Raw genomic sequence first — 26,483 nt, forward strand, 5'->3', positions numbered from 1 at the left:
TAGACCTTATCTTTTTATTTTTGTTATGTACCTTATTCCAGTAAAAATTAAGTTAAGCCGATCTTAAACCTCGTCTGTTTCTCATTTGTAGGCACAATATCATTATACTTCTAGGCACTCAGCCAGTCTCTTAGTGCTCAAGTGCAGTCCATTTTATTTCTTTACTGAGTTTCCTCTCATTCCTTTACTTTACTGCTTTTCTTTTTGAGGCCCTAGTAGTGCTTGTCTAAACTATTCAGTAGTTACCTAACCAGCCTTTTTACTTTCAATTTTACACTTTAACATTCATCCTTTAAGAGGTATTGGGGAAATTGAGTAAAAATTCCTTAGACCTCAGACCACCTCATCACTAACTGTAAGCCTCCACCTACTCTACACTGCATGCAAGCATGAGGAATCTTTTACCATTCCCCTCACGCAGTGATTTACATTTTTTTCCCTGTATTCTTGTGCAGCTATGCCCTCAGCCTGCATGTCAGCTGCCACATCCTCTTGTAAAGCTTTCCTATCCTCCTCTCCTGCTCCAATTTTAGTTAATTGTATTATTAGGAAGTATCAAATACATAGTAACAAGCTCTTTAATAATCTTCTCATTCTGCCTGACTCCTGTCTAGATTGCAAATGCCGTGAGACCAGGAATCATGCACATCTTATTCATCTTTGTATCCAATGGTTCCCAGCACAGTACTCAGTAAATATTTATTGAATTGAACAGTTTAAACCATGAATCACCCAGTCCAGACCTCATATGTAGTAGGTAACTAATTCTAATCAACAAACTGGTTTCACCAAAATTATTTTCTGATACAAGCTAAAGAGTTACTCTGGTTTTTTTAACGTTGATTTTAGTACTCCAGAATACAAATCCAAATATATGATTCTCTCTGGTAATTCATTTGAAGAACAGCTCAGTGATATATTTTAGTGTTTTCTAAGTTCTTCTATGGTAAAACTACTTCACCTTTTATTAATTTATGTCTCTTTTCACATATATTTTTACATAACAAATGATTCATATTCTTGTTTCACTATTTTGTAAAATAGGCATCAGATTGTCATTTAGTATCAGTTGCTTTAGAGAACACTGAAGGTTTAAGAAATATATTTTTGAATAGTTGGAGAGCATATAAGCCTTCTGGTATTTAGTAAATTCTATTTTACTTATGTGTATGACTGTATATGTACACAAGGGGTGTGTGTGTGTGTGTGTAATCTGACTCCTCAGATGGTCTCACTAAGGGAAAGATGGTTGCTATTTCTTGCATGTTGCCTCATGAGGGTCCAGTGCTAGACACACTGGACAAATGGAAGTAACGCCAGCAAGTTGAGTTCAGTTTCTCTGGAGGACTGTGTAACTCTTTTTTATTAGTAGGAGTTTGGGGATGCCACCATACGACTCCACATAAAGCTTAGAGGTTCCAACCAAATTAATTTAATTGACTCTTTGTTGCTATACCAGGTTTTCTATCTTCCTTTTTTCCTTAGTTATATTTTAAAAAAATAGTTTGTAATGTTCATATAGTTTGGGGTTGAATTTAGGACAAAATTTCTCTTTATTCTTCCAATAAGGTTGGAAAAGGTGACCCCAAAAGTTGATTACTAAACTTTTCAGTTCTTTAGGGCAAGTGTTTGGTTATTATATTACATAAGAAATGTGTAATTATATTAAAGTCACATGAAATACATAAAGGGAAATTGAGTAGTGAGTGAATGGGTGAGAATGACTTTGAAACCTTCCCGGATAAAGACCCCCTCTTGATTTGTGGCCCTTGAGACACAAATAGGCTTATAAACAAGAGTCTATATGATACATAATATTTTGCCTAAAAGCTCCATTTTCCAGATCCTTCTCTGGTTCTGTGATCCAGAGAAATAAGCAGAGATGTTAATGGCAGTGAGATGGAAAGAGTGCAAGCAACCATAATCTGCCCTTCCTGAGAAGTTTACTTATTTGGGGATTGATTTTCATGGGAGAGGAAAAGATATGAGCTTAGAAACTGTGTGCTTCTTGATCATATATGTAGGTATTTTTGACCATTATTTAACATGCCACATTTCCCCAAACAGGTGGATTTTGCAAATCGTTTTGTTGGAGGTGGTGTAACCAGTGCAGGACTTGTGCAAGAAGAAATCCGTTTTTTAATCAATCCTGAGTTGATTGTTTCACGGCTCTTCACTGAGGTGCTGGATCACAATGAATGTCTAATTATCACAGGTTAGTTTTGGGAAGCCTGAAAATGGGGTAGTCTTCCCCATCTGTGAATATCTGTCATGAAGAGTAGAGACTACCCACTATAGCTTTTCTCTTCCATGGGCGTTAGTCCCAATATTTTTATCCATTAATTTATACTTAGTTTTTGAAATTATTACAGCCTTATTTTCCTAATTTCAAGTAAGACATCTTATCTTTATCTTTTCTTTCCTGACATCTTTATCTGTAGAACAGGGATAAAAACTATTCAGTTACCCCCAGTCTAAAGTTTTATGATATAATAATGCTCCTAAGAAGAACATAATAATATGCCTTTTAGTATGTATTCTATTGTAATTCTCTCATTGTACTTTGAGAGTGATTTGTTTCTATTAAAAATAAATTTCAAGTGGTTTGTTGTACTTTAGTATGAAGACATTGTGTAAATATAAGAAGCACAGGAACAGTGTTTAGAGAAATAAATCAGCAACCTTTTGTTTACTCTAATTTTGAATCCTAAAATAAAAAGTCTGATTATCTTAGTGTTTCTTTTTGATTTTTTTAAATTAATATGGGAGGAGGAGAGGGGGAAATTTAGTCAAATGTATACTTTAGGTCTGTTACAGAGATTTAAATTTTTTATTTCTTCAGACTGAGATGTCGCTATGTAACAGTATTTTCTTGTGAATATACTACCAGGAAAAATAGTGATTACATCATATCTCTTAATAAACTTTTAATCAGGGACCGTATATCAGTTGAGCCTTTTATCCAAGTACCTAAAAGAGTATTCCCATGTAAGTACCATTAATGCACCATCAGTTGCTGGTACTATTTTTTTTTTTCCTGCAAAAGTGGATTTTTTATTTTCACTTAGAATCTGTTACTGCTTAGAGATTAGTTTAGGGGTCTAAACACTCATTTGGGTTGAAGAATTTAGTTTATTGTTATTCCATTCCCATTAATTATATAAAATGTGTACCCAACCACATTACCTCCAAAGACGTACATGACAAAACTAAGACTCCAAGGTCTAATCTTGAAGCCACCCTGTGCCTCAGAGAGATTTGTAGAAAACCTTCAGAAGAGTGTATTTTCTTTCTGATGTTTTGTTTTTAAGATTCTCTTTCACCTTCAGTGGTTTGAATAAGGTGTGTCTAACTGTGGATCTCTTTGACTTTATCCTACTTGAAGTTTTTTGAACCTCTTGAATGTTTAGATTAATCTTTGGTAAATATTGGGCCATTATTTCTTCAAATATTTTTTCTGTCCCTTTACTTAACTTCTGAACTCCCAAATTATGTGTTTGTTGATTCACTTGATGTTCCACTGGTTTCAGAAGCTCTTTCATTTCTCTTCATTCTTTATTCTTGGTCCTCAGACTCAATCTCAGTCGACCTGTCTTCAAGTTCACTGATTGTTTTTTCTGTTTGCTCTAAATTGCTTTCAATCTCTCCAGTGAATTTTTTATTCCAGTTATTGTACTTTTCAATGACAGATTTTTTTTTATATAATTTCTATCCTTTTATTAATACTATTTGAGAGGTATCATTATTATACTTTAGTTCTTTAGACATAGTTTTCTTTAGCTGTTTGAGTATATTTTAAACAGCTGATGTAAATTCTTTGTCTACTAAGTCCAAGATCTGGACTCCTCAGGGGCAGTTACTAATGAGTGACTGCTTTTTTTTTTTTTCTGAGTATGGGCCATACTTTCTCATTTCTTTCCATGTCTCCTAATTTTGTTTAAAACTTGGCATTTAAATAATGTAATGTGACCCTGGTATACAGATTTTCTCTTTTCATCACAGTTCATCATTCTTGCTGTTTTTTAAATGACTTTTCTAAACAAGTTTTGTGATGTCTATGTTCTTTCTTGTGTATGGCCAGTGAAGTCTGTGCTCATTAGATTAGTGGTCAGCTAGTGATTGAACAGATTTCCTTAGATGCCTGAAACTAATAAGTCTCTCAGTCTTTGTTGAAGGGTTCTATATGCAGGTGCAGCCCACCTTCAACACTACGCTAATAAGCAGTTAATGCCTCTGCCTTGGCGTTCACTTCCTGTAAAGGTCAGGCAGGAGAGAGAGCTGAGGGCTTTCTCTGTTTTTTCCTGAGCATTGATAAGACCATGGTCATGTATGAGCCCTCTAGATTCCTTATGATTTTAATATATTAGAACTTTTCAAAGCCCTTGGTACACATCTCATTCTTCAGCTTTTCCTTTGAAGCTTTTGGTTAGCCTATTATTTGCCCCAGTAGTTAGCCATCACCTCAAGAAGTCTCAGTGTTAAAACAATTGCCTGTAATCGTTTTCATCAAACCCTCACAAGAATTAGGCTTTTCATACTGGGCAAGCAAAGACAGCCTTCTGAGTGGGCCCTGCAGGGGACCACCAGACAGGTCAAATAATGACAGTTCTCTGAAAATTGGGCTTTGAAGAAGCTTCAGCTTTCTTTTGCCCCCTCTGATGGCTGCTGATTTTCCCTGTGATTCAGGAAGGTTAGTTTTTAAGGCCGAGATGGAGCTTGGGAGAGTGGGATGGGAATAAGGCAAATAAAACACTGCAAAGTTTATTGTTTTTACCAAGATTCAGCTGGTTTTTCTTGAATAAGCACTCCCTGGATTGCTGCAAGCCTTTGACTACTTTTCAGTTGATTTTTACGGTGCTCATCACAGTGTTCCCATTGCTTTCAGGGAGGAGAGAGTTTTTAGAGGTTTTTACTGCACCATTTTTGGCTGATGTCTGTTTATCTTTTAAAAGGACCCATTGATAAAGGAGCTTTCAATGAGTTATTCTATACCATTTAGACATCCTGTATGAATTTTTATCCCCATGATTCTGCTGTTTTGGTGAAGGCAAAAAAAAAATAAAAATGGTAAATTTTCTGAGTTTATGTAGGAAATTAAGATTGGAACCTCTGCAAAGGAATTTTTTTTCCTGGATATAGTGACTTGGAGTATTGCATCCAGAATTCTGAGATTCTGATCCAAATTATACTGAAAAATTATATTTAAAAATATTTTAAGTTTTTAGCCGTTAAGATAAATTTGAACTGAAGACTTGGAACAAAAGATCCCATCAGTTTTTAAGATCAATTTTTAAGATGAATAAAAAACTTAAGGCTGAGCGCAGTGGCTCATGCCTGTAATCCCAGCACTTTGGGAGACCAAGGCAGGTGGATCACAAGGACAGGAGTTTGAGACCAGCCTGACCGATTTGGTGGAACCCCCGTATCTACTAAAACTACAAAAAATAGCTGGGCTTGGTGATGTGCGCCTGTAATCCCAGCTGCTTGGATTGTAGGCTGATGTAGGAAGGAGAATTGATTAAACTCGGGAGACACGTTGCAGCAAGCTGAGATGACACCACTGTACTTCAGCCTGGGCAACAGAGCAAAACGCTGGCAAAAAAAGAAAACGAAATAAAAATCTTGGTAAAATATATTTATACTTAAAGCTAACTTGTTTCATTTGCTTAATTTCTCTTGAAAATAGTAAGTACTGTGTTATCCTCCATTAATATTGTTAATGTAAATGAAGGATGTCATTTTCCTTGGGAATTAAACAGAAATGTTAAAAGGAAAACAATAGAATATTTTCTTTTTTTAAAGATAACTTGTCCCAGTCTAAAAAAAGGATTCTAATCTCCTTTTACGTAATCTCTAAACATACCTGCAGCCATTGTAAAATGAATGGAAAATTGCAGAGCCATGACTTACCTTCAGATCTGTAATTACCTTAGGCTAAGGACATTTGGGGTGACTTTTAACTCAGCATTTTCCCCCACATCCACTTAACTTTATTATAGTGCCTCCTAATTAATATCTGTGATGTGATGTTCCCTTAATGGAAATGGCCATTTCATCATCTATTTGATGTCTGGATTTCTGCCATCTCCCTTCTTAGGAGACTCTTAGCCATGCGCTGCAATCTATCTGCCTGATCAATTCCATTCCTTCAATGATGCATCCAACTCAGTGAGCTAATGGCTGTGACTGTGCTGCCTGAATCTGTAGAAGAGTTTGAGAAATTGGAAATAAATTAAATTTATCATCATTGTGGAACATCTGTTTGGTATCAGTATTTTAAATGAATATGAAACAGGTCATGCAAACAGGCAAAAAATACTTTTATACAGACAGTGTTATCCCTCTATTTGCTGTGATACTCCCTGAGGCAGCCATGAGTTAAAAACCTTTCAGTAAGTATAGATAGAAGGAAAGAGTTAAAATTCCAGTCTTCCCATTTCTTCTCCACCCCCATTCTGTCATTTATATCTGTACAACGTCCAGAAATTAGTTTCAATACCGAAGAGTGTTAAGTTTTCTGGGAGCTGTTTTTCTGTTTCTGTTTGCTGAACACATAAAGCAGATGCCTAAACATGAAACCTACTTGGCAGAGTATTTGTATATTTAACGTAAAACCTGCCCTCTAGTAAATCAGATTATCCCAGATATCACAAATGTTTGCATCTTTTCAGAGTGTCAGCAGAGCTTATAGAAATGATAACAAGTAAACACCATTGCTTATAGTACTGGTGACATCTTCTAGAGTTACAGTACTAGAGGTGCCTGTCAGGACACCAGCTCATTGCAAAAGGTCCAAAGTCAGTCAGTTTTTCAAAAATGTTTGGATATTAACATTTTTATGCTTGTCTTTTCTAAGTGTTTAATAATCACTAGAATTAAAGGTGAGTGTTTTCTATCTACTGCATAATCATTACTGTTTGAGTGATGCTAATAAAATTAGGGTAAAATTCCTTTTATGTAAAACTTCTTTCCAAGGGAACAACCCATTGGTAAGTAGAATTTTTTTAAATCTCCAAATATTTTTTCCCATGTTCATTACAAACTTTTTCTCTAGTAAGGGAAAATAACAGTGTTTCTTACTACTAAATCTAAAAAATCAAAAAGAGGTCATGAACTCTTGGTAAGATTTTAATGGATTCCTTCTAGTTTTTTCCTTAAGTAAAGGTCTTTAACTGTGAAGTCTTTAAGGCCCATTCCCAGAGAGACCTATCACAAAGGTCATTCAGATTTGTATCTCATTAGCTGCTATTAGTTTACCTTTATAGTTTCATTATAGTTCATTAATAAATTTAAATTTTAAACAAATTAAAGGCATTCACTTTTTTCAAAGGAGTGAATTAACATAATGTTAAAAGGTGTCTACTTAGAAAACCCAGGATTTAACTTGTTGAGTACAAAAGTGTTTGTATGTATATTTTTTATTTTTCCTGAAGGAGGGAAGGAGGAAAATCTAACCTTGTTCCTCTCAGAAAAGAGCACTGAAACTATATTAACCTGAAATAGAAACATGATAATAGATGTTTTATATTTTTCAACCACTTCCTTTTCAAAAGAGAGAACAAGTATTTGTTTGAGTTAAGAGATCGGAATAGGCAGTTTGTCTTTTTATGAACAGGAAAAACAAGGTTTGTCTACTGCTGGGCAGAAAACAGAAAAGAGCAAGTAGTCCTTGTAGTCTTGGTTCCTATCAGGCAAGTAGACCGCGCTGCTTTTCACCCATGGGTAAATAGAACCACATATCTGTAGTTTATCTACCTCCTTACAAATTTAAATCCAATGACACCGATACTGATGGCTTTGTCAGTTTTAACGAATTTTTGACTTCTCTTATTTAGTTTTCCAAGCAGTTCTGTGAAGTAAACAAAAAAAGAATTATTAAGAACCCTGAATTGCCGGGCGCAGTGGCTCACCCCTGTAATCCCAGCACTTTGGGAGGCGGAGGCCTGTGGATCACAAGGTCAAGAGATGGAGACCATCCTGGTCAACATGGTGAAACCCCGTCTCTAACAAAAATACAAAAAATTAGCTGGGCATGGTGGCCCATGCCTGTAATCCCAGCTACTCGGGAGGCTGAGGCAGGAGAATTGCCTGAACCCAGGAGGCGGAGGTTGCAGTGAGCCGAGATCGCGCCATTGCACTCCAGCCTGGGTAACAAGAGGGAAACTCCATCTCAAAAAAAAAAAAAGAACCCTGAATTTCAGATGATGAAATAAAGTTCAGTGAGATTTGGTTATCTAAGGTCACCTAGCTAGTAAAGATTGACTTTGAATTTCTCATGTTTCATAATTTCAATGTGGTGCTCTTTTTACCATGCCATGCATTTATTGTAGATGTGAATTTTTAGTATGTGACAATTATGTAGTTCCTTCAGATTATTTCTGTACTCATTATTTTAATCTGAGTTAAATTTATTTGGCTCATTATTATGTTTATTCAGCAAGCTCTTACGCAACTGCTCTTATATTCTTGTATTACAAGATGCTAATGTAGATACAAATGTTAATTTTTTTTTTTTTTTAGACAGGATCTTGCTCTGTTGCCCAGGCTGGGTGCAGTGGCACAATCATAGCTCACTGCAGCTTCTAACTCCTGGACTCAAGGGATCCTCCCACCTCAATCTCTTGAGTAGCGGAGACTACAGGCTCACACCATTGCACCCAGCTGATTTTTTTAAATTTTCAGTGGAGAAGAGGTCTCACTATGTTGTTCAGGCTGGTCTCAAACTCCTAGGCTCAGGCAGTCCTCCTCCCTTGGCTTCTCAAAGTGCTAGGCTTATAGGCATGAGCAACCACACCCTGCCAAAAATTTATAATCCCTGGCTTTGAGGAGCGAGAGTCTAGTGAGGAAGTCAGATTCCATTTCTTAAGACAGATTTATTGAGGTATAATTGACATAAAATAAACTGTTTAAAGTGTACAATTATGTAAGTTTGGATGTATGACTACACTTATGAAGCTATCTTTTGTCCAAATTTTTGTTTTTTCTTAATTGAGTTTTGAAAGCTTTATGTATTTTGGTTATAAATTCTTTATCAGATATTTGTGGCATGTCTTTTCATTCTCTTTGCAGTGACTTTTGAAGCACGGAATTTTGAAGTCAGCTTATTAATATGTCGTTTTTGTTCTTCTTGTTTTGGTTGCTATAGCTTTATAAGTCTTAAAATCAGGTAGTGTGGGTCCTTCAATGTTTTTCTCCTTCAGAGTTGTTTTGAGGAGTTTTAGAATCAGTGTCAGATCAGATATTTAGATCAGAATCATTTATCAAAAAGCTTGCTGGAATTTTGAGAGTGCTTTGAATCTACAGATCTATTTGGTGAGAATTGACATCTTAACAATGTTTTGTCTTTGAGAAATGACTAGGATATGTATTTCTGTTTGTTCATGTCCATTTTTCTCACAAGTATTTTATAGTTTTCATTGTGTAATTCTTCCCCATTTTGTCAGATTTATCCATAAGTATTTCATAATTTTGTTGCTGTTGTAAATTTTTTAAATTTCCATTTTTAATTGTTCATTGCTACTATGTGGAAATGCAATTGATTTTCAGATTACAATTCAATACGTTAAGTGCTCTACTAATGTTATGTGCAAAGTACCTTGGGAGCATAGAGGAGGAACAATCAGCCCTACTTATGGTGTCAAGGAATGCTTCGTAAAAGAAATAACATGAATTTTGTATTTATTTTCTTGATTTTTAGCATGAATAACTTGCCCAAAATTCTAGATAAATGTTTAGTAATTAAAGTTCAAATTATTTTTAGAAGCAATGTTCTAAATAGTAGACTGGAAATTAGTATTGAGTTTAAATCTTTGAACTTTTGATTCTGGAAATTTCTAATCGTATATGAAAAGAGAGTATGTTCATAGCTTTATATTATGTGGGGTTTTTGTTTGTTTGTTTGTTTGTTTGTTTGTTTTGACTTATTTTGAGACAGAGTCTCACTCTGTCACCAGGCTAGAGGGCAGTGTAGTATGATCTGGGCCCACTGCAGCCTCCACCTCCCATGTTCAAGCAGTTCTCCTGCCTCAGCCTCCCTGGTAGCTGGGACTACAGGCATGCGCCATCATGTCCTGTTAATTATTGTATTTTTAGTAGAGTCAGGGTTTCACCATGTTGGCCAAGATGGTCTTGATCTCTTGACCTTGTGATGCGCCCCCCTCAGCCTCCCAAAGTGCTGGGATTACAGGCCACCGCGCCCAGCCTTATATTATGTTTGTGTGTGTGTGAGTGTGTGTGTGTGTGTGTGTGTGTGTGTGTGTATGAGTGAAATTTCAGACTTACAGAAAAGTTGCAAGAATAATACATGGAATTTTCATATACTCAACTCAGATTCACCAGTTTACATTTTTATCCCATCTACTTCATCATTTTCTCTATTTTCTTTTCTTGAATTGTTTAGGAATATATCTGAGATACTGTGCCCTTTTACCCCTGAATACTTTGTTGTGTATTTCCTGAGGAGGACATTGTCTTACATCAGCACAGCCCAGTTAGTTATCAAAATCAGGAAATTTAATTTGATACAATACTGTTAGCTAATCTACATTATAATATAATTTTGTTAGTTATTCCAGTTATGACCTTTGTTGCTTTCTTTTCCAGTCTTCAGTTAGTCCAGGCACGTATCTTGCTATTCTTTAAACTGGAGCCATTCTCAGCCCTTCCTTGTGTTCGTTCACCTTGATATTTCTAAAGGGGGTAAGCTGGTTATTTTGTAGATTGTCCTTCTTGTGTTTGCCCACTGCTTCTTCCTAACTAGGTTCAGGTTATTCATTTTGGTGGGAATACCACTGAAATGATATTGTGTCCTACTTAGTATATCTTTTGAGGAGACACGTGATAGCAGTTTATTTCAATATTTGTGATATAGGTACAATGACTTATTAAGTTGGATTGACCAGGTTCCTCCACTGTCAGGTTATTCTTTTTCATTCTGTAATTAATCTCTTGCTATATATTTTATAGACTTTGAAACTGTAAATATCTTGTTCTCATCAAACTTTCACCTATTAATTTTAGCAGTCATTGATAATTTTTTAAACTCCCATTCTTTATATATTTAGTAGTTGGCATTCTACTATAAGGAAGGATTTTCCCTTTTTCCTTATTTGTGTATACTTATTTATTAATGTTTATTAATATATATGTAAGTATAGACACTTGCATTCTTATTATAGTCAGTGGATTATGACCTATTGCTATTATCTGTCTGATGCTAAATTGTCCCATATTCAATCAGTGGGAATGCCTTCAAGTTAACTATTGTGTGCCATTGACATGTGCTCATCATTCTTTAATGCATCTCCTTCTTTGAGCACCTCCATCTTTTTAGCACAAAAAGATGTTGTAGGCTCATCTTGTATATTCTCTGCACCAGTTACAGATGTTGTAGGCTCATCTTGTATACTCTCTGCACCGGTTACAGAATCAACCATTTCTGCAAGTAGTCCTGGATTTTAGTTAGTTTTTAGAAGCCAAGATTTGAACTAGAACACGTGTTACACACACACACACACCTGTGAATTTATACTGATGCCTCCCATTCTTAACCAGCATCACTACCTATATTATAGTCTTTCACACTTTCCATAATTGGAACTCTCTTCCCCAACAGTGAAGAATGTGGTTCCCAATATATTCAACTTTTCTCATATGTTTAAGCCTAGTATATACAAAAGGTCGTTTCAGAACTACTAAACCATACCACTGCAGAAAGTAAACTTGTTAAGCTGAGTTCAGTATTTGTTTACAGTTCTTTTTATTTTTGAAGTGAAATTTACACACATGGAAGTATACAATGTTGAGTGGACAATATGGTGAGTTTTAGCAAATAGATATGCTCTTAAATCCCCCACCCCCCATCACAGAAAACAGGCCTATCACTCATAAAATTCCCTTGAGCCCTGTTCTGTCAGTCTCCAACCCCAGAAACTACATTTTATTATTTTCATTATAAATTACTTTTGTCTTTTTTTATAATGAAATATGTCATGTAAATATGTATCATACATACTTCTGTATCTTGCTGCTTTTGTTTAGCATAATGTTGAGATTTATCTGTTTTTGAACGTATCAGTGATGCTATCCCTTTTATTACTATGGGATATTCCTTTGTGTGATCATGGCCCAGGTTTTGTTAATTTTTTATCAGTAGTTGGATTGTTTCCACTTTTAGTTTTGTGATAGTCTTTTTTAATGTAATTTGGCTGGGCTATAGCCCCCAGTTATTCTGTCAAACACTAATCTGGGTATTGCTGTAAAAGTATTTTATAGATGTGATCAAAGTCTACAACCAGTTAACTTTAAGTAAGGGAGTTAATCTAATTACATTCAATAAGCCTTATTTATTTTTTTCTTTTTTCCTTTGAGACAAAGTCTTACTCTGTCGCCCAGGCTGGAGTACAGTGGTGTGATCTTGGCTCACTGCAGCCTCTACCTCCTGGGTTCAAGTGATGATCCTGCCTCTGCCTCTCAAGTAGCTGGGATTACAGGTGCCCGCCACCATGATCAGCTAATTTTTATATTTTTAGTAGGGACAGGGTTTCACCATGTTGGCTAGGCTGGTCTCAGACTACTGACCTCAAGTGATCCACCCATCTTAGCCTCCCAAAGTGCTGGGATTACAGGCCTGAGCCACTGTGCCCAGCCACATTCAATATGATTTGCATTAAATAAGCAATAATCTGGGTGGGCCTGATTCAGTCGGATGAAAGGCCTAAAGAGTAGAACTGAGGTTTCTCTGAAGAGGAAATTTACTCTGTGCACTGTTGCTTTACTCCATCCCTGAGAGTTCCAGTCCACCTTTTGGACCTGACTAATCAGCTCCACAATTGTGTGGGCCAATATTTTGCAATAAATCTCTTCGTATATATGTCCTACTGGTTCCATTTCTCTGGTTGAACAATGACTGATACAAGTCTATTGTAAATAAACCTGCTATGAACATTGTTCTGTGCAGTTTTTGTGAGCACACATTTTCAATATCTGTTGAATAGATATCTAGGAATGGAAGTTCTAGGTCAAAGGATATATGTATGTTTAATTTTATAAGGAATTGCCAAACTGTTTTCCTTACAATACAAATTTATGTTCTACCAGCAATATATAATGAGGTTTCCCACGTGTTCTACATCCTTATCAACATTTAGTGTTGTCATTCTTTTTATTTTAGCCTCTTTTTTGAGTATGTAGTGGTTTCTTACTGTGATTTTAATTTGCATTTCTCTGATGACCAATAATGTTGAGCAATATTTCATGTGGTTGTTAGCCAGTTGTATATCTTCCTGTGTGAAGTTTATATTCAAATCTTCTGTCCATTTTTCTAAATTGGATTGTGTTTTTATTACTGATATATAGGAGTTTGTCACATATTCTGAACACTAGTCCTTTGTCAGATATTTAATTTGCAAATATTTTTTCTCCAGTCTTGTCTAAGCATTTTCTTGAAGGTGTTTTTTGGGCTGTTTGTTTGTTTGTTTTGAGGTAGAGTCTTGCTCTGTTACCCAGGCTGGAGGGCAGTGGCATGGTCTCAGCTCACTTTAACCTCCACCTCCCAGGTTCAAGTGATTCTCCTGCCCCAGCCTCCCAAGTAGCCAGGATTACAGGCACATGCCACCATGCCTGGCTAATTTTTGTATTTTTTTTTTTTTTTTGAGACTGAGTTTCGCTCTCGTTACCCAGGCTGGAGTGCAATGGCGCGATCTCGGCTCACCGCAACCTCCGCCTCCTGGGTTCAGGCAATTCTCCTGCCTCAGCCTCCCGAGTAGCTGGGATTACAGGCACGCGCCACCATGCCCAGCAATGTTTGTTTTGTGTTTTTTTTTTAGTAGAGACGGGGTTTCACCATGTTGACCAGGATGGTCTCGATCTCGACCTCATGATTCACCCGCCTTGGCCTCCCAAAGTACTGGGATTACAGACTTGAGCCACTGCGCCTGGCAATTTTTGTATTTTTAATAGAGACAGGGTTTTGCCATGTTAGGCAGCCTGGTCTCAAACTCCTGAACTCAAGTAATCCACCCATCTCAGCTTCCCAAAGTGCTAGGATTACAGTCATGAGCCGCCACACGCAGCCCCGAAGGTGTTTTAATGACCAGAAGTATTTAGATTTGCTTATTCTAGTTTTTGTTTTGTAAATTTTATGGTCACTGCTTTCTTTATCCTTTCTAAGAAATTTATACCTACCCCCAATGTTATAAAGCTGTTCTCCTATGTTTTCTCCTGGAAGTCTTATAGTCTTGTGTATTATGTTTATGTCTAGTCCATCTGAAAATAATTTTTATTTTTAGTGTGCGGCCACAGTTAAGGTTTATGGGTTTTTCGATGAATGTCTACTTATTCCAGCAATATTTGGTAGAAAAGCTATTTTTTTTTCTGATGGATTATTTTAGCATCTTTGTTGAAAATCAGTTGATCATCCAAGTATGGATGTACTTATGGAGACTACTTAATTCCATTGACCTATTGGTCTTTCTGAAGGCCAAGACTAAGTAAGTGTTCAACTTAGGTTGTTGAGTGCTCCAATTTTCTTGTTTTTTCAATTTTTTTGTTGTTGTTCATTCTGGGTTCTTTGCATTTCCATGTAAATTTTTAAATTACCTTCTTTATTATTTTTTAAAGTTCACTTGCATTATTTAAGATTGATGTGAATCTTTATATCAAAAATTAACATTGTAACAATATTGTTTTCTCTCTCAAGCATAGTATATCTCTCCATTTGTTTAAGTTTTCTTTTTCTCAGTAGTGTCATCTTTTTTTTTTTTTTTTTTTTTTTTTTTGAGCTGAAGTCTTGCTCTGTCACCCAGGCTGAAGTGAAGTGGTGCAATCTCTGCTCACTGTAACCTCTGCCTCCTGAGTTCAAACGATTCTCCCATCTCAGCCTCCTGAGTAACCGGGATTACAGGCAGGCATCACCACACCTGGCTAATTTTTGTATTTTTAGTAGAGAGGGAGTTTCACCATGTTGGCCATGCTGGTCTCGAACTCCTGACCTCAGGTGATCCACCACCTTGGTCTCCCAAAGTGCTAGCTAGGATTACAGGCATGAGCGACTGTGCCTGGCCAGTAGTGTCTTCTTTGTCGTTACATTTACTCCTAGATGTTGTATGGTTTTTGACATTATGGGTAGTGAGTTTTTAAAAAATGTTTATTTTTCCATTGTTTGCTGCTAGTTTACAGAGATACCCTTGATCTTACTAAGTTTACTTATATGCTTTTTCTTTAATTTCCCTCCTTTCCTCCCTTCTTCCCTTCCTTCTTTTTTTCCTTCCTTCCTTTTCTTTCTTTACTTTGTTTCGCCCCTTCTTCCCAGGCTGGAGTGCAGTGACATGATCTCAGCTCACTGCAACCTCTGCCTTCTGGCTTCAAGCAGTTCTTCTGCCTCTGCCCCACTAGTGTCTGGGATTACAGGCGTGCACTGCTATATTCAGCTAACTTTTCTATTTTTAGTAGAGATGGGGTTTTACCATGTTGGCCAGGCTGGTCTTGAGTTTCTGACCTCGTGATCCACCCGCCTCAGTCTCCCAAAGTGCTGGGATTACAGGTGTGAGCCACCGAGCCTCGTCTCTTTCTTTATTTCAATTATTCCTTAGGATTTGCTATGTAAACAATCATGACATCTACAAATAGGGACAGTTTGACTTTTTTTTTTTTACATTCTTTATGCCTTTTTGTTTCTTTTCTTGCCTTATTGCACTGGCTGGGGAGACCTTTGGTACAGTGCTAAATAGATGTGATCCTTGCCATGTTATGTTAGGTGGAATGTTTTTGCCACTGAGTGTGAAGTTAATAGTGATAGATTATTTGTTTCAGGTACTGAGCAGTACAGTGAATACACAGGCTATGCTGAGACATATCGTTGGGCCCGGAGCCATGAAGATGGGAGTGAAAGGTGAGTCTGTTTCTGTCTTCAGAATTGCATGGCTAAAAGCAAAGAAATGTGGGCTTGACCCTGATATACTCTCACTCCCTCTACCCTTATTTCAGCAAGTGGACTTAAAAAAAAAGAAAGAAAGGAATCAGTATTACAGGTTCATTGGCAGTTAAAACACTATTACCATCTCTCTGTATCAAAGGGAAGAAAGAACAGAGAAGATAAAACCACAAGTCTAAAGCAAAGACAAAGAGGGGCAGAATTCTCTACAGTTCTTTACCTCTGAGCTACAATCAGAAGCCCTGGAAGTTCGATTCCATGCTTAAATCTGATTTGAATAGGTTCATTTAGAGCTTAAAGTGTTTGACCAGATTAAATTATCTTTAATTTTTCTGTGAAATTAGGTAGACAGGAAACGTACGTTGGGAAGTTGACCTAATGCCACAAACCAGTTGATGGCAGAACCTTCAGTGGGCTTTGCTGCTCCTATCTCCTGTTTCTTCTTGAAACAGTCTTCCACTTTGGCATTCTTGCTTCTAGTTTACCAGAGATAAAATTTTGCAGAAATGCTACCTGATAGCTTGTGGAGTTTTTTGTTTTCTTTTGTTTTGTTTGTTATTTGATGAGAAAGCCATTGTGGCAGAAAGAATCAGCTTTTGCCCACATGCCACAGATTTATTCTTTGTAATGTCTCAAGTCCATCCTCTGCTTTCCTTCTCTTTATTTTGTTTAAAATATGTGGTTGCAACAAACATCTATATAGATGTTTATTCATGATAATTATTTACAAACCATCATGAAAATTTCTATGTTGGTTTTCAGTGTGAAAACCAAGAATAGAAATGGCATAGCAATATATGCAAGTTTATAAATAGATTAAATATTTGGAATTTTACGTGTTTTCAAAATTATCATCTTGACCAGTCCTTTCTGTTTCCACAGGCAACATGTTATTTTCTGCTTTGATGTCTCTGTTATTTTAAAAATAGTTTCTCACAGTCAGCAATTGAGCACAGTAGGTAGAATGCTGTACTGAATTATTTCACATTTTTATAACACTTCTTAGAATTATTTCTTGGACAATGTATAGTGATGTTACCACCCCAGTGACTTAGAGCAGATCTCTCAAAGCAAAGGAGGAATGAGCTTTTGTCAAGATGCAAATGCCATGTCTTTAGAGGAAAACAAAGAACTAAATTCCTTTTGTTTTCCCCCGGATCCTTTAACTTCTGAGACTTACTATAAATGATGTACCTGTTTACATGATGTCATTGTGTTGTCTCTGAGTAATTTTTCATTTTACTTTTTAATGGCTGATACTGCACACTGTATGCCTCAATCTAGAAATAAAGGATGTTTCCTTCCCTGCTGTTTTGCTGAGACCTACAGACACTGGTTTGTTTGTTTTTAATATTTTAACACAGCTAAAGTCTTGGCAATCTGACCCCTGAGAGGATTTTATTTGAGCGATATAAAATCACTCCTGTTCCTTATCTTTCTCCCCTTTTTGTCCTGTCACAGGGATGACTGGCAGCGGCGCTGCACTGAGATTGTTGCCATTGATGCTCTTCACTTCAGACGCTACCTCGATCAGTTTGTGCCTGAGAAAATGAGACGCGAGCTTAACAAGGCCAGTAACCTTATTTCTTAGTTCATTTGGCAGCTGTCATCTATTTACTGCCATTTTATTAATGCTGAAATTAATGCTCTCTGGTAATTCTTGCAGTGTCAGTATGTCTGCCCACAGCTCTCCTGATTTAATGGCTCTGTCAGCTTGTACAGGATGTACTTTCCATTTTGTAATTGTTTGATTAGCAGCTAAGGTTGCCAGATAGGCTGTTGCTCGGTTTTAAACCCCACACATGCATTTATCTCATCAAGTACCTTAGCTGCAATGGAACATTGTCATTGTAAAACCATGTAGAAATGAATGAGCTCTGAAAATTTTTTCTCAGACCTGCCCAATGACATTTTCTCTACAAAGTATGCTATCAGAGTTAAAACAGAAAAACTGAAAAAGCCAAGTCAAATGTTATTCTATTTCAGGTAAGATTTATGATGGGATCTATTATTTTCTGCTTAGTGCTGCCTACTATGTTCTTTTTTTATATTACAGAAATATAAAATAAACCATATCTGTTGTTCAGACCTCTAGTTTTGGCAGCCATAATAAATAAACTCTATTACACAATAGAGTGCTGATTATATTTTCTAGATTTTGGGCCTTCCCAAACAGCAGAGATTTTCTTTACTTCCTCAAATTACTCACTCGGCAAAGATTTTCTTATTCATATAGCCAAGAAGACTGACCCAATTCTGAAAATCATTGTTTCACTCCTATGAGTAGGGTTTGGTTATGAGATTATTAGGATAATGAGGCTTGTGGTTTTACATGGCTACACATGGTGTGCCAGTTCCTGCATAGACTTCTGAGAATAATAGCAGTGAGCTAGACAGACTTTTACTACACTTACAACTTAGTAGATATTTTGAACATAATTAGGCATCTTATATACTGATCCATTTGGAAGAATCTTATTGTTGAACATGTTCTCATATGTGTAATTTGTTAAATTATTTTCATGTTTAGAGTTCTCAACTTTTATAAAATGTTTGCAGAATAATGCACTGGATTTTAAAGTTGAATTTACATAACAGATATCATTTATTTAAAAATAAAAATAAAATGTAGTTCCTCAGAAAAACTACCCAGAATGACTGGCCTTGTATCAATAATTCTAAAAAATGTTCTCTCCTACCTGATTCTGAAAGTCAGAGATTTGCCTATACTGAAGAGTATCTTTTTTTTTTTGAAACAGGGTCTTTGTTGCTCAGGCAGGAGTGCAGTGGCATGCGCAATCACAGCTCACTGCAGACTTTCAACCTCTCTGGGCTCATGTGATCCTTCCATCTCACCTCCTAAGTAGCTGGGAGTACAGGCACTCGCCACCACACCCGGCCAATTTTTCTTTTTTGGAGAGACCAGGTTTCACTATATTGTGCAGGCCAATCTCAAACTCCTGGACTCAAGCAATCTGCCCTGCCTCGGCCTCCCACAGTGCTGGGATTATAGGCATGAGCCATGATGCCCTGCCTGAAGAGTAACTTTTACTAAGAACTGGATACATTTTAAATGTAAGCCTATTTTCACTCTTACAAACTCTTGCCTTAAAGCAGTTGTCCCCAATGCTATGATCTTTTTATGATAGAGTATATCGAGTAGAGTAAGACTTATCTTTAAATTTTCAACAGGTGTTACTTACCTAAATGTGTGTATGTGAATTTGTCACATGGTCAAGAGGACATTTAAATAAGCAGTGGGTAGTTTGAAGAGAAATATATGAAAAGGAAAGTAGCACCAAAAACCGTGTTTAGCCACGGTTATACATTAATACAAACTGAAAGGTTCCCTTTTTTATGAATAAAGTCTACTCCCACATATTCTTTCCTGTGAGAACTAGATCACTCACTTTTAGAAGTTATCTTCAATTATGATCTTTTTAAGAAGGTGACTTTGGGCATAAATAAGTCTTTTTTAAAGTTGCACAGTCCAGTTGATTTTCTCTGCACTTATTTGTATATCGCCAACCCTCAGTTTGCCCGTCCTCAAAGACACCAGAAATTTTAAAGATATATGTGAATAGGTTAGGTTAGTTGTAAGTATTGGCAACATGGAAGACCATTTATTTTTAGACTGTAGAGTCCTTATGAGGTGCATTTTATACAAAGAATGAGTCTTTAAGAAATCTGGCAACAGGAGTTTTATTTCATTGGGAGTTGACGGGGGTTGGTCACACTGCCTTATGGAAGTCTCAAAAATATTTTGTTAAATGACTTGATTGATGATTAAATAACTTCTTAGAAGTTACATAAGTATATTAACTTAAATCACTCAATATGTCACAAATTTTTAGATATTTCCTAAATATTCTTCAAGTGCTGAATAAAGCCTAGTAAGTCCAATGTCAAATCAAATTTGGGACAGGTGAAGCCATATGAACCAGATGGGTTAATTTTTAATGTATATAGTGATGCAGTTCTGAATTTATTTTCAACCTACCATTATTCATGTCAATATGTAATGAAGTCTAATTTATAACTCATAAAAGATTATTTTCAGTTAAATTCAGTTGGCATTTTTTTTCAAATTATACAGATAACAATAGTAAAAGTAATTCTTGCCATTAAATGATTGCTTACTCTGAATGAGGCATTCTACTTAGTGCTTTAAATGCAGTGTCTGATTTACTTACTTTTCTTGTCTCTAATTTAGAGACAGTGAACTGAGTCTTAGGAAGTTGAGTAATTTGTCCCAGGCCACATCACATAGCTGGGCAGTGACCAAACCAGCACTCAAATCCAGGATCCCCTGAATTCAGTTCTTTTTTTTTAAGACGGAGTCTCACTGTGTCACCAGGCTGGAGTATAGCGGCACAATCTCAGCTCACTTCAACCTCCCTCTCCCAGGTTCAAGTAATTCTCCTGCCTCCACCTCCCAAAGTAACGGGGACTACAGGCGCACACCACCACGCCCAGCTAATTTTTGTATTTTTAGTAGAGACAGGGTTTCACCATGTTGGCCAGCATTGTCTCAATCTCGTGACCTTGTGATCTGCCTGCCTCGGCCTCCCAAAATGCTGGGTTACAGGCATGAACCACCACACCTGGCCCAATATTTTATATCTCAGGTTTTGTAAACTGTTTTAGAGCAGAAGTCGATGTTAAGTCACTTTAGATATAACTTGCACAATTCTGTGTGTGTGTGTGTGTGTGTGTGTATGTATGTATGTATATGCATGCCAGAAAGAAAGGAGGAAAAGAAAAAAAAACCCCACATTTTTCTAAATAAAACAACAAAGCTAAGACCAGTTTTCACCATCAGAATTCAGTATGGATCTCTGACCTCTGGGGACTTGTTTGCTACTTTTAAGCATTACTCACCAGTTAATAATTGAAACGCCAATCCTACAAAGTGCTTTCCAGGACTCTGGAAAGGTCTGCTGCATCCAGGCTCCATTGGTCTTATTGGACCCACATTGCGACCTGCAAGTAGAGTTGGTTTTCGAAGGAGAAAACCAGTCTCCTTTTATCTAACTGAAACTGTGAAGCAATGTTTAATCCTGTGAGAGATCAGCCAGGAGACATTCTAAAGGAGAATTATCTTAGGGTTAGAAAGATTTATGACTTCAGCTTGTAAAAGGGGCAAATAGCTCTGCAAGGGAAGAAAGAAATCACCTGTGAAAAGTTGTATTTGCCATGTTAGGTAGGATTAAGTAATGAATATGTTTTGTGGAACTTTCTGGATCTGAATTGAACAAAGTGAAGAGATGGAAATCATCCCTATTTGCCATTTTTAAAAAATTCATCTGTTTATTGATGTTTTTGTTGTTATCCACCACCATAATTTGGAATAGGACTGTTACTAAACCAAAGCTTGATAACAAACTGTCAGTATTTGCTGCCGGTATTTCTAGAAGTTCAGCATCTGAGCACTTACAATCTTTTCATAAAATACATGTCATTTTACTTTTCAAGAATATTCAAAATGTGTCATTTGTAGTGAGTTCCCTTAAGTTTCCCAATATATAGAATCATAATAACCATTAAATATGTAACCCAATCTTGGATTTTACGTATGAGGAAACTAAGATCAGCATACTTTTTTCATTTTATATTGCATTTTGAAATAGCAAAAACAATGTATGAATGTTATAATTATTTTAAAGATAAAGTGTAATCCTAGCTATGTGGGAGGCTGAGGTAGGAGAATTGCTTGAAACCTGGGAGGTAGAGGTTGCAGTGAGCTGGAATCGCACCACTGCACTCCAGCCTGGACAACAGAGCAAGACTTGTCTTAAAAAAAAAATCATAAGAAATCACAGAATACTAAAAACTTCAGGAAATCAGTATCAATATCCACTGTGTATTAAGTTAAACAAGCATAGTAGATTGACTTCATATAACTGAGCAACTCTTTAGGAACAATAATAATTATTATTTTAGCAAATAGAATAATGTATTTACATGATAATGAAAGACATCATTTAAGTAAAATCATACATCACTTAAAGATGGAGATACGTTCTGAGAAGTGTAGTCACTGTGCACATGTCACAGAGTGTATAGCCTACTACCCACCTAGGCTAGATGGTGTGGCCTATTGCTCCTAGACTGCAAACCAGTATAGTATGTTACTGTACTGAACACTATAGGCAGTTGTGATGCAGTGATAGGCATTTGTGTCTTAAACCTAGGACAGGTACTAAAAAATATGGTATTACAATCTTATGGGACCATCATCGTGTTTGTGCTTTGTTGTTGACTGCAACATCAGTATGCAGTGCACAACTGTCTGTCTGCTTGGTCCTGCTAAAATGGATATTGAAGCCAAAGATCTTACTTAAGTGTGTGGGTACATATTTGTGCTAGACTATTTTCCTGGATACCATCTCTTTCCTGGGCCTCATTTTGGGCCTGTAGACTTTTACACCAGTTTTGTTTTGGTCTCTTTCCCATTTTCTTTACTTCTTTTCTACATCTCTATCATAACCATTTCCTGGTTGGTCTCTAGTTTTTAACTCTAGGTACTAATATTTTCATCTTGCTTCTCAACACATCCCTTTGCAACCTTCAGGACTCCTGAATTACCTTTATGTTTTCTGTCTTCTGCCCTTCCCATCAAAACTCATTCCAAGATACGGTTGTTCATTGGTATCTTCTATTTACTATCCTGAAGTCTCGGTGCTTCCTTTCTCTTTTCCCCCTTCTGAGTTGTTTATTAGTAAAAATAAATTGCTCTGTCATTGCAGAATATCAGGTCTGGGTATGGCCAGAGTTCAAACTGTCTTTCTTTAACTCTTGCAGTTCTGATCAGTCTTTTCAAGTACTCTTGCTCTGGGTGGGGAAAAACAAACACATTTGCCAATATAGAGCTCTTGAGAACTCCTAGTTCTTTTCTGTGTGGAGTGAGAACTTGGCAACTCTTTTAATGTCTCTATCCTTATCTGATCTTTGTTTCTTTACCATAGGAGTTCAGTTCCTACTCAGACAGGGAAAGATCCCCTGATTCAGGCTCTGCCCTGGTCTCCAGCACTTCACGCATCCTTCTTCCTAGAGAATGGAGAAGCCTGGGCTGACTTTCCAAAGAGGGCTCAGGACAGCATACTACTGCTGTCTTACTTCTGACCTTAGAAATGCTTGGTTCTTTTTTTTTTTTTTTTTTGAAATGCTTGGTTCTTAACAGAATAAAATAATTTTGTATTTAATCATTGTAATCAGTTATTCTAAATTCTGTGTAATTTTATCATTTAATTTCTATCTAATTAATATTTTTTCATGGCAGGGGAGGGGGATAGAATCTCACTGTCACCCAAGCTAGAATGCAGAGGCACAATCATGGCTCACTGCAGCTTAGACCTCTCGGGCTCAAGCAGTCCTCCCACCTGAGCCTTCCAAGTAGCTGAGACCACAGACATGCGTCACTACACTGGGCTAATTTTTTTGTTTTGTAAAGACAAGGTTCTAGCCATGTTGCCCAGGCTAGTCTCAAACTCCAGAGCTCAAGTGATTCTCCCACTTCAGCCTCCCAAAGTGCTGGGGTCACAGCCATGAGCTTTTAAAGATTTGATCTAAACACTGAATGAGGTTTAATTTCAGTTTCCTTGTTTGTTTTTAATGGCCATTTTTCAAGATTGATAGTTTTCCATGAAAATTGGATAATATTATATAGTAGATTTTGTGTCTAATAACTTAAATGTTTCAAATTCTCAATTGTTAGGTCTTAGTGTCACTAAGCTATTTTTGCACATTGAAGTACAGTGAACCCAGTTATTTAGATACAGCAGTAAGAAAGAAACTAAGACCATTCTGATAGTATAAAACAGAGACATGAACTAGGAGTCTGAGGAAGCCTCCTTCTCTCTAGGCCTGCTAGAAAAATCTGACAGGAAACAAAGCTGCAAAGTTACGTTTATTCTTCCAGAGGGTTTGTCCTCTCCCTTGTTTGTTTAATGACACAGGCTATCTTTCAAGAGCCTGTTCAAAAAAATGGAGCTCTCAGATTTTTTTGACCTAAAAGAGATTTTCAGAAGCTCCATGCATCTGACTATGCAGGTAATTTGTGACTGCTTGTGTAAGCTCCATACCACAGTGTTGAATAATGATCTGGTACCAACTTATAATTAATATCTGTCAAGATTTATGGTCTAGGAGGGTATGGAAGGAATAGCCTTGTTAATCCATCCAGACACTATGTAAAATAAATTTTTATACCTTTGTGGAAACTTCAGAGAACAATTTACTATATTTCTATGTGTGGGTTTCATAGAAGCATCTTTCTTTATCCTTGGTTCTTCTCTGGGAACATTTGTCAAGATTATTCTTTTAACTATATTTGCTATTATGTGTAAGCTATATTTTAGGCTTTGTTTGGAACTTGAGAATGCAGGAGAGTTTTGCTTTGCTGTTACATTAAACCTGTTACAGTCTGATCACTTCAGAAAACTAAGAATGTAGAAAGAAGGCAGGAAGACCAAGTAGCTGATACAAGGAAGTAGAAATTAGGAACTCTGGGATCTTACACAATGGTCTTCTTATATAGAAAATGAGCTGTTTATTTAATTAATACTTAGCCAGCATCCTCAGAATATATTGTATTTTTCTCAGATTACTGGCAAAATTTTAAATATTCTAGCTTAAAACAGAGAAAGAGAGAAACTAGAGAATCATAGAGCCGAAAAGCATCTTAAAGGTTATTTTATAACCGAGTATAGGAATCCCTTCTATAGATAGTTGCTTGCTCTTTATTAAGCATTTCAGTAGCAGGAAGCACATTTATTAATTTAGTCCCCATAACTCAGATAGAGAATGCCGAGGAGGCATTAATAGCGACCCTTTGTCTGATGAAAAAACTAGTGATTAGAGCCTTAAAGAAAAAGAAAACTGTTCTAACAAGTGCCTTTCCTGGTGGTTTTTTCTAGTAGTTTATCATTGGGATTATAGTTTTATAAGTATATATTAGTTATTGAAATAGCTCTGCTATTTCCATTTCTGTTTGTTTGAATTGGAAAAAGAAATTGGGACCTGTATTGGTTTGAGGGATTTTATTTGCTTAGCATCCAAATACATAAATAATAGAATTTATCATTTCTTAGTCTCTTCCTTTGCATGATTATTGATCTAAACACTGAATGAGGTTTAATTTCAGTTTCATAGTTTGTTTTTATGAAACAAACCTTTGGTGACCAAAGATTTCATTGAAGTCTCATGCCGTAGGCATGATTGATTAAATCGTTGGACACATGATAGAGCTCTTTGTTTTTCCCTCTACTTTGGTCCTTAAGGAAAAAAAAAATGAGAAATTGAACATAAGCTTGATAATGGATACTAATCCTAGTGCATCAGTCAGAAACACTGTTAGTGTCTAGGTACTCACAGGCTTTGATATTTCTTTTATCCTGCAGGCTTACTGTGGATTTCTTCGTCCTGGAGTTTCTTCAGAGAATCTTTCTGCAGTGGCCACAGGAAACTGGGGCTGTGGTGCCTTTGGAGGTGATGCCAGGTTAAAAGGTGAGTAAGTTGTAGAGAAGGATAAAAGCGCTCTGACCGTGAAAAAAACGTTAGTCCTTCAAGCCAGATTTCTAATGTTGTATCATAAGAGACCACAAAAATCTAAGAGAAAATGAAAAGGAGTATTTAACACTATTTTCTTTTTTCCTATTATGTTTAAAGGAATTCTTGTTTTTCATTTACCATTTCTCTGCAGAGGTTACTTATCACTTTGATCTCCCAGACACAGTATTTAGTTGAATATTGACAGGTTGGCAGGGAGAGAAGAGCACATAAAGACTGAAGTTTCAAACCCGAGTTTGCATTCAAGCACTTTCCTTCACTGGAGTTATTTTTATGGAGAGTTATTTCATTGACTCATTTATCCACCAAACTTGATAGCACCTTTGCTACTTTGTAGGCACAGTGGTAGGCTCTGAGAATACAAAGATGGAGAAGATGTGATGCTTCTTTTGGAATTCACAGTCCAGCATGTGAGAGAGAGGCATAGACCGATGCAGTACACAGGAATGAATGCTATAGTGGAGGCCCATGGGACTCTGGGAGCACAGCCTGGGAGAGCTACATGAATGGTGCAGATTGGAGGCATCTGGATGCCCAAGAAGCTGAAACATTTCTTATTGTTGTGGTAGAAAGTTCACAAACTTGATCAACAAAGCTATTGGCAATTTACTACATTGACATTTTCTTTTCAAAGTATCAGTTATAAAAAATAATGCTGTATCATTACTCAGGGTGGTTACTTTTCCATTTCATTCCAACTGGTCTGACACCAATTGGGTGTACTGCATTGCAAATCTGACATTGACTACCTGGAGTAATCGCAGATCTTCCCTATTAAGGACAAAGTCCACAAGACTGCCCCCACTTCAGACTCCATTCACAAGTTTCAGGGGGATCTCCAGGCCACCCACATTTCTGTCCAGCTGGCTACCAATCCAAGAGGTTCCCGTGTCCCCACCTCAGGTTCAATAATTAACCAGAACGCAGGAAAAAAAGTCCTGTCCTTATCATTGCAGTTTTATTATCAACTAGACATATAAAG

The 26,483-nt window shown here is 36.7% G+C and overlaps 1 protein-coding gene across 11 annotated transcripts in view; it reads left to right on the plus strand.

Moving 5' to 3' along the window:
- Positions 1-26,483, plus strand: part of PARG (poly(ADP-ribose) glycohydrolase) — a 118,911-nt gene that overhangs the window by 78,939 nt on the left and 13,489 nt on the right. For all 11 annotated transcript variants that reach the window (XM_002756113.7, XM_017978907.4, XM_009009545.5 and 8 more), the window contains 4 exons: positions 2,068-2,215; positions 15,811-15,889; positions 17,393-17,501; positions 25,333-25,438. In XM_002756113.7, coding sequence (XP_002756159.2) covers positions 2,068-2,215; positions 15,811-15,889; positions 17,393-17,501; positions 25,333-25,438 — 442 coding nt within the window. The remainder of the gene's footprint in view (positions 1-2,067; positions 2,216-15,810; positions 15,890-17,392; positions 17,502-25,332; positions 25,439-26,483) is intronic.

Source organism: Callithrix jacchus, chromosome 12, assembly GCF_049354715.1.
Source record: "Callithrix jacchus isolate 240 chromosome 12, calJac240_pri, whole genome shotgun sequence".
NCBI classification, from domain to species: Eukaryota; Metazoa; Chordata; class Mammalia; order Primates; family Cebidae; genus Callithrix; species Callithrix jacchus.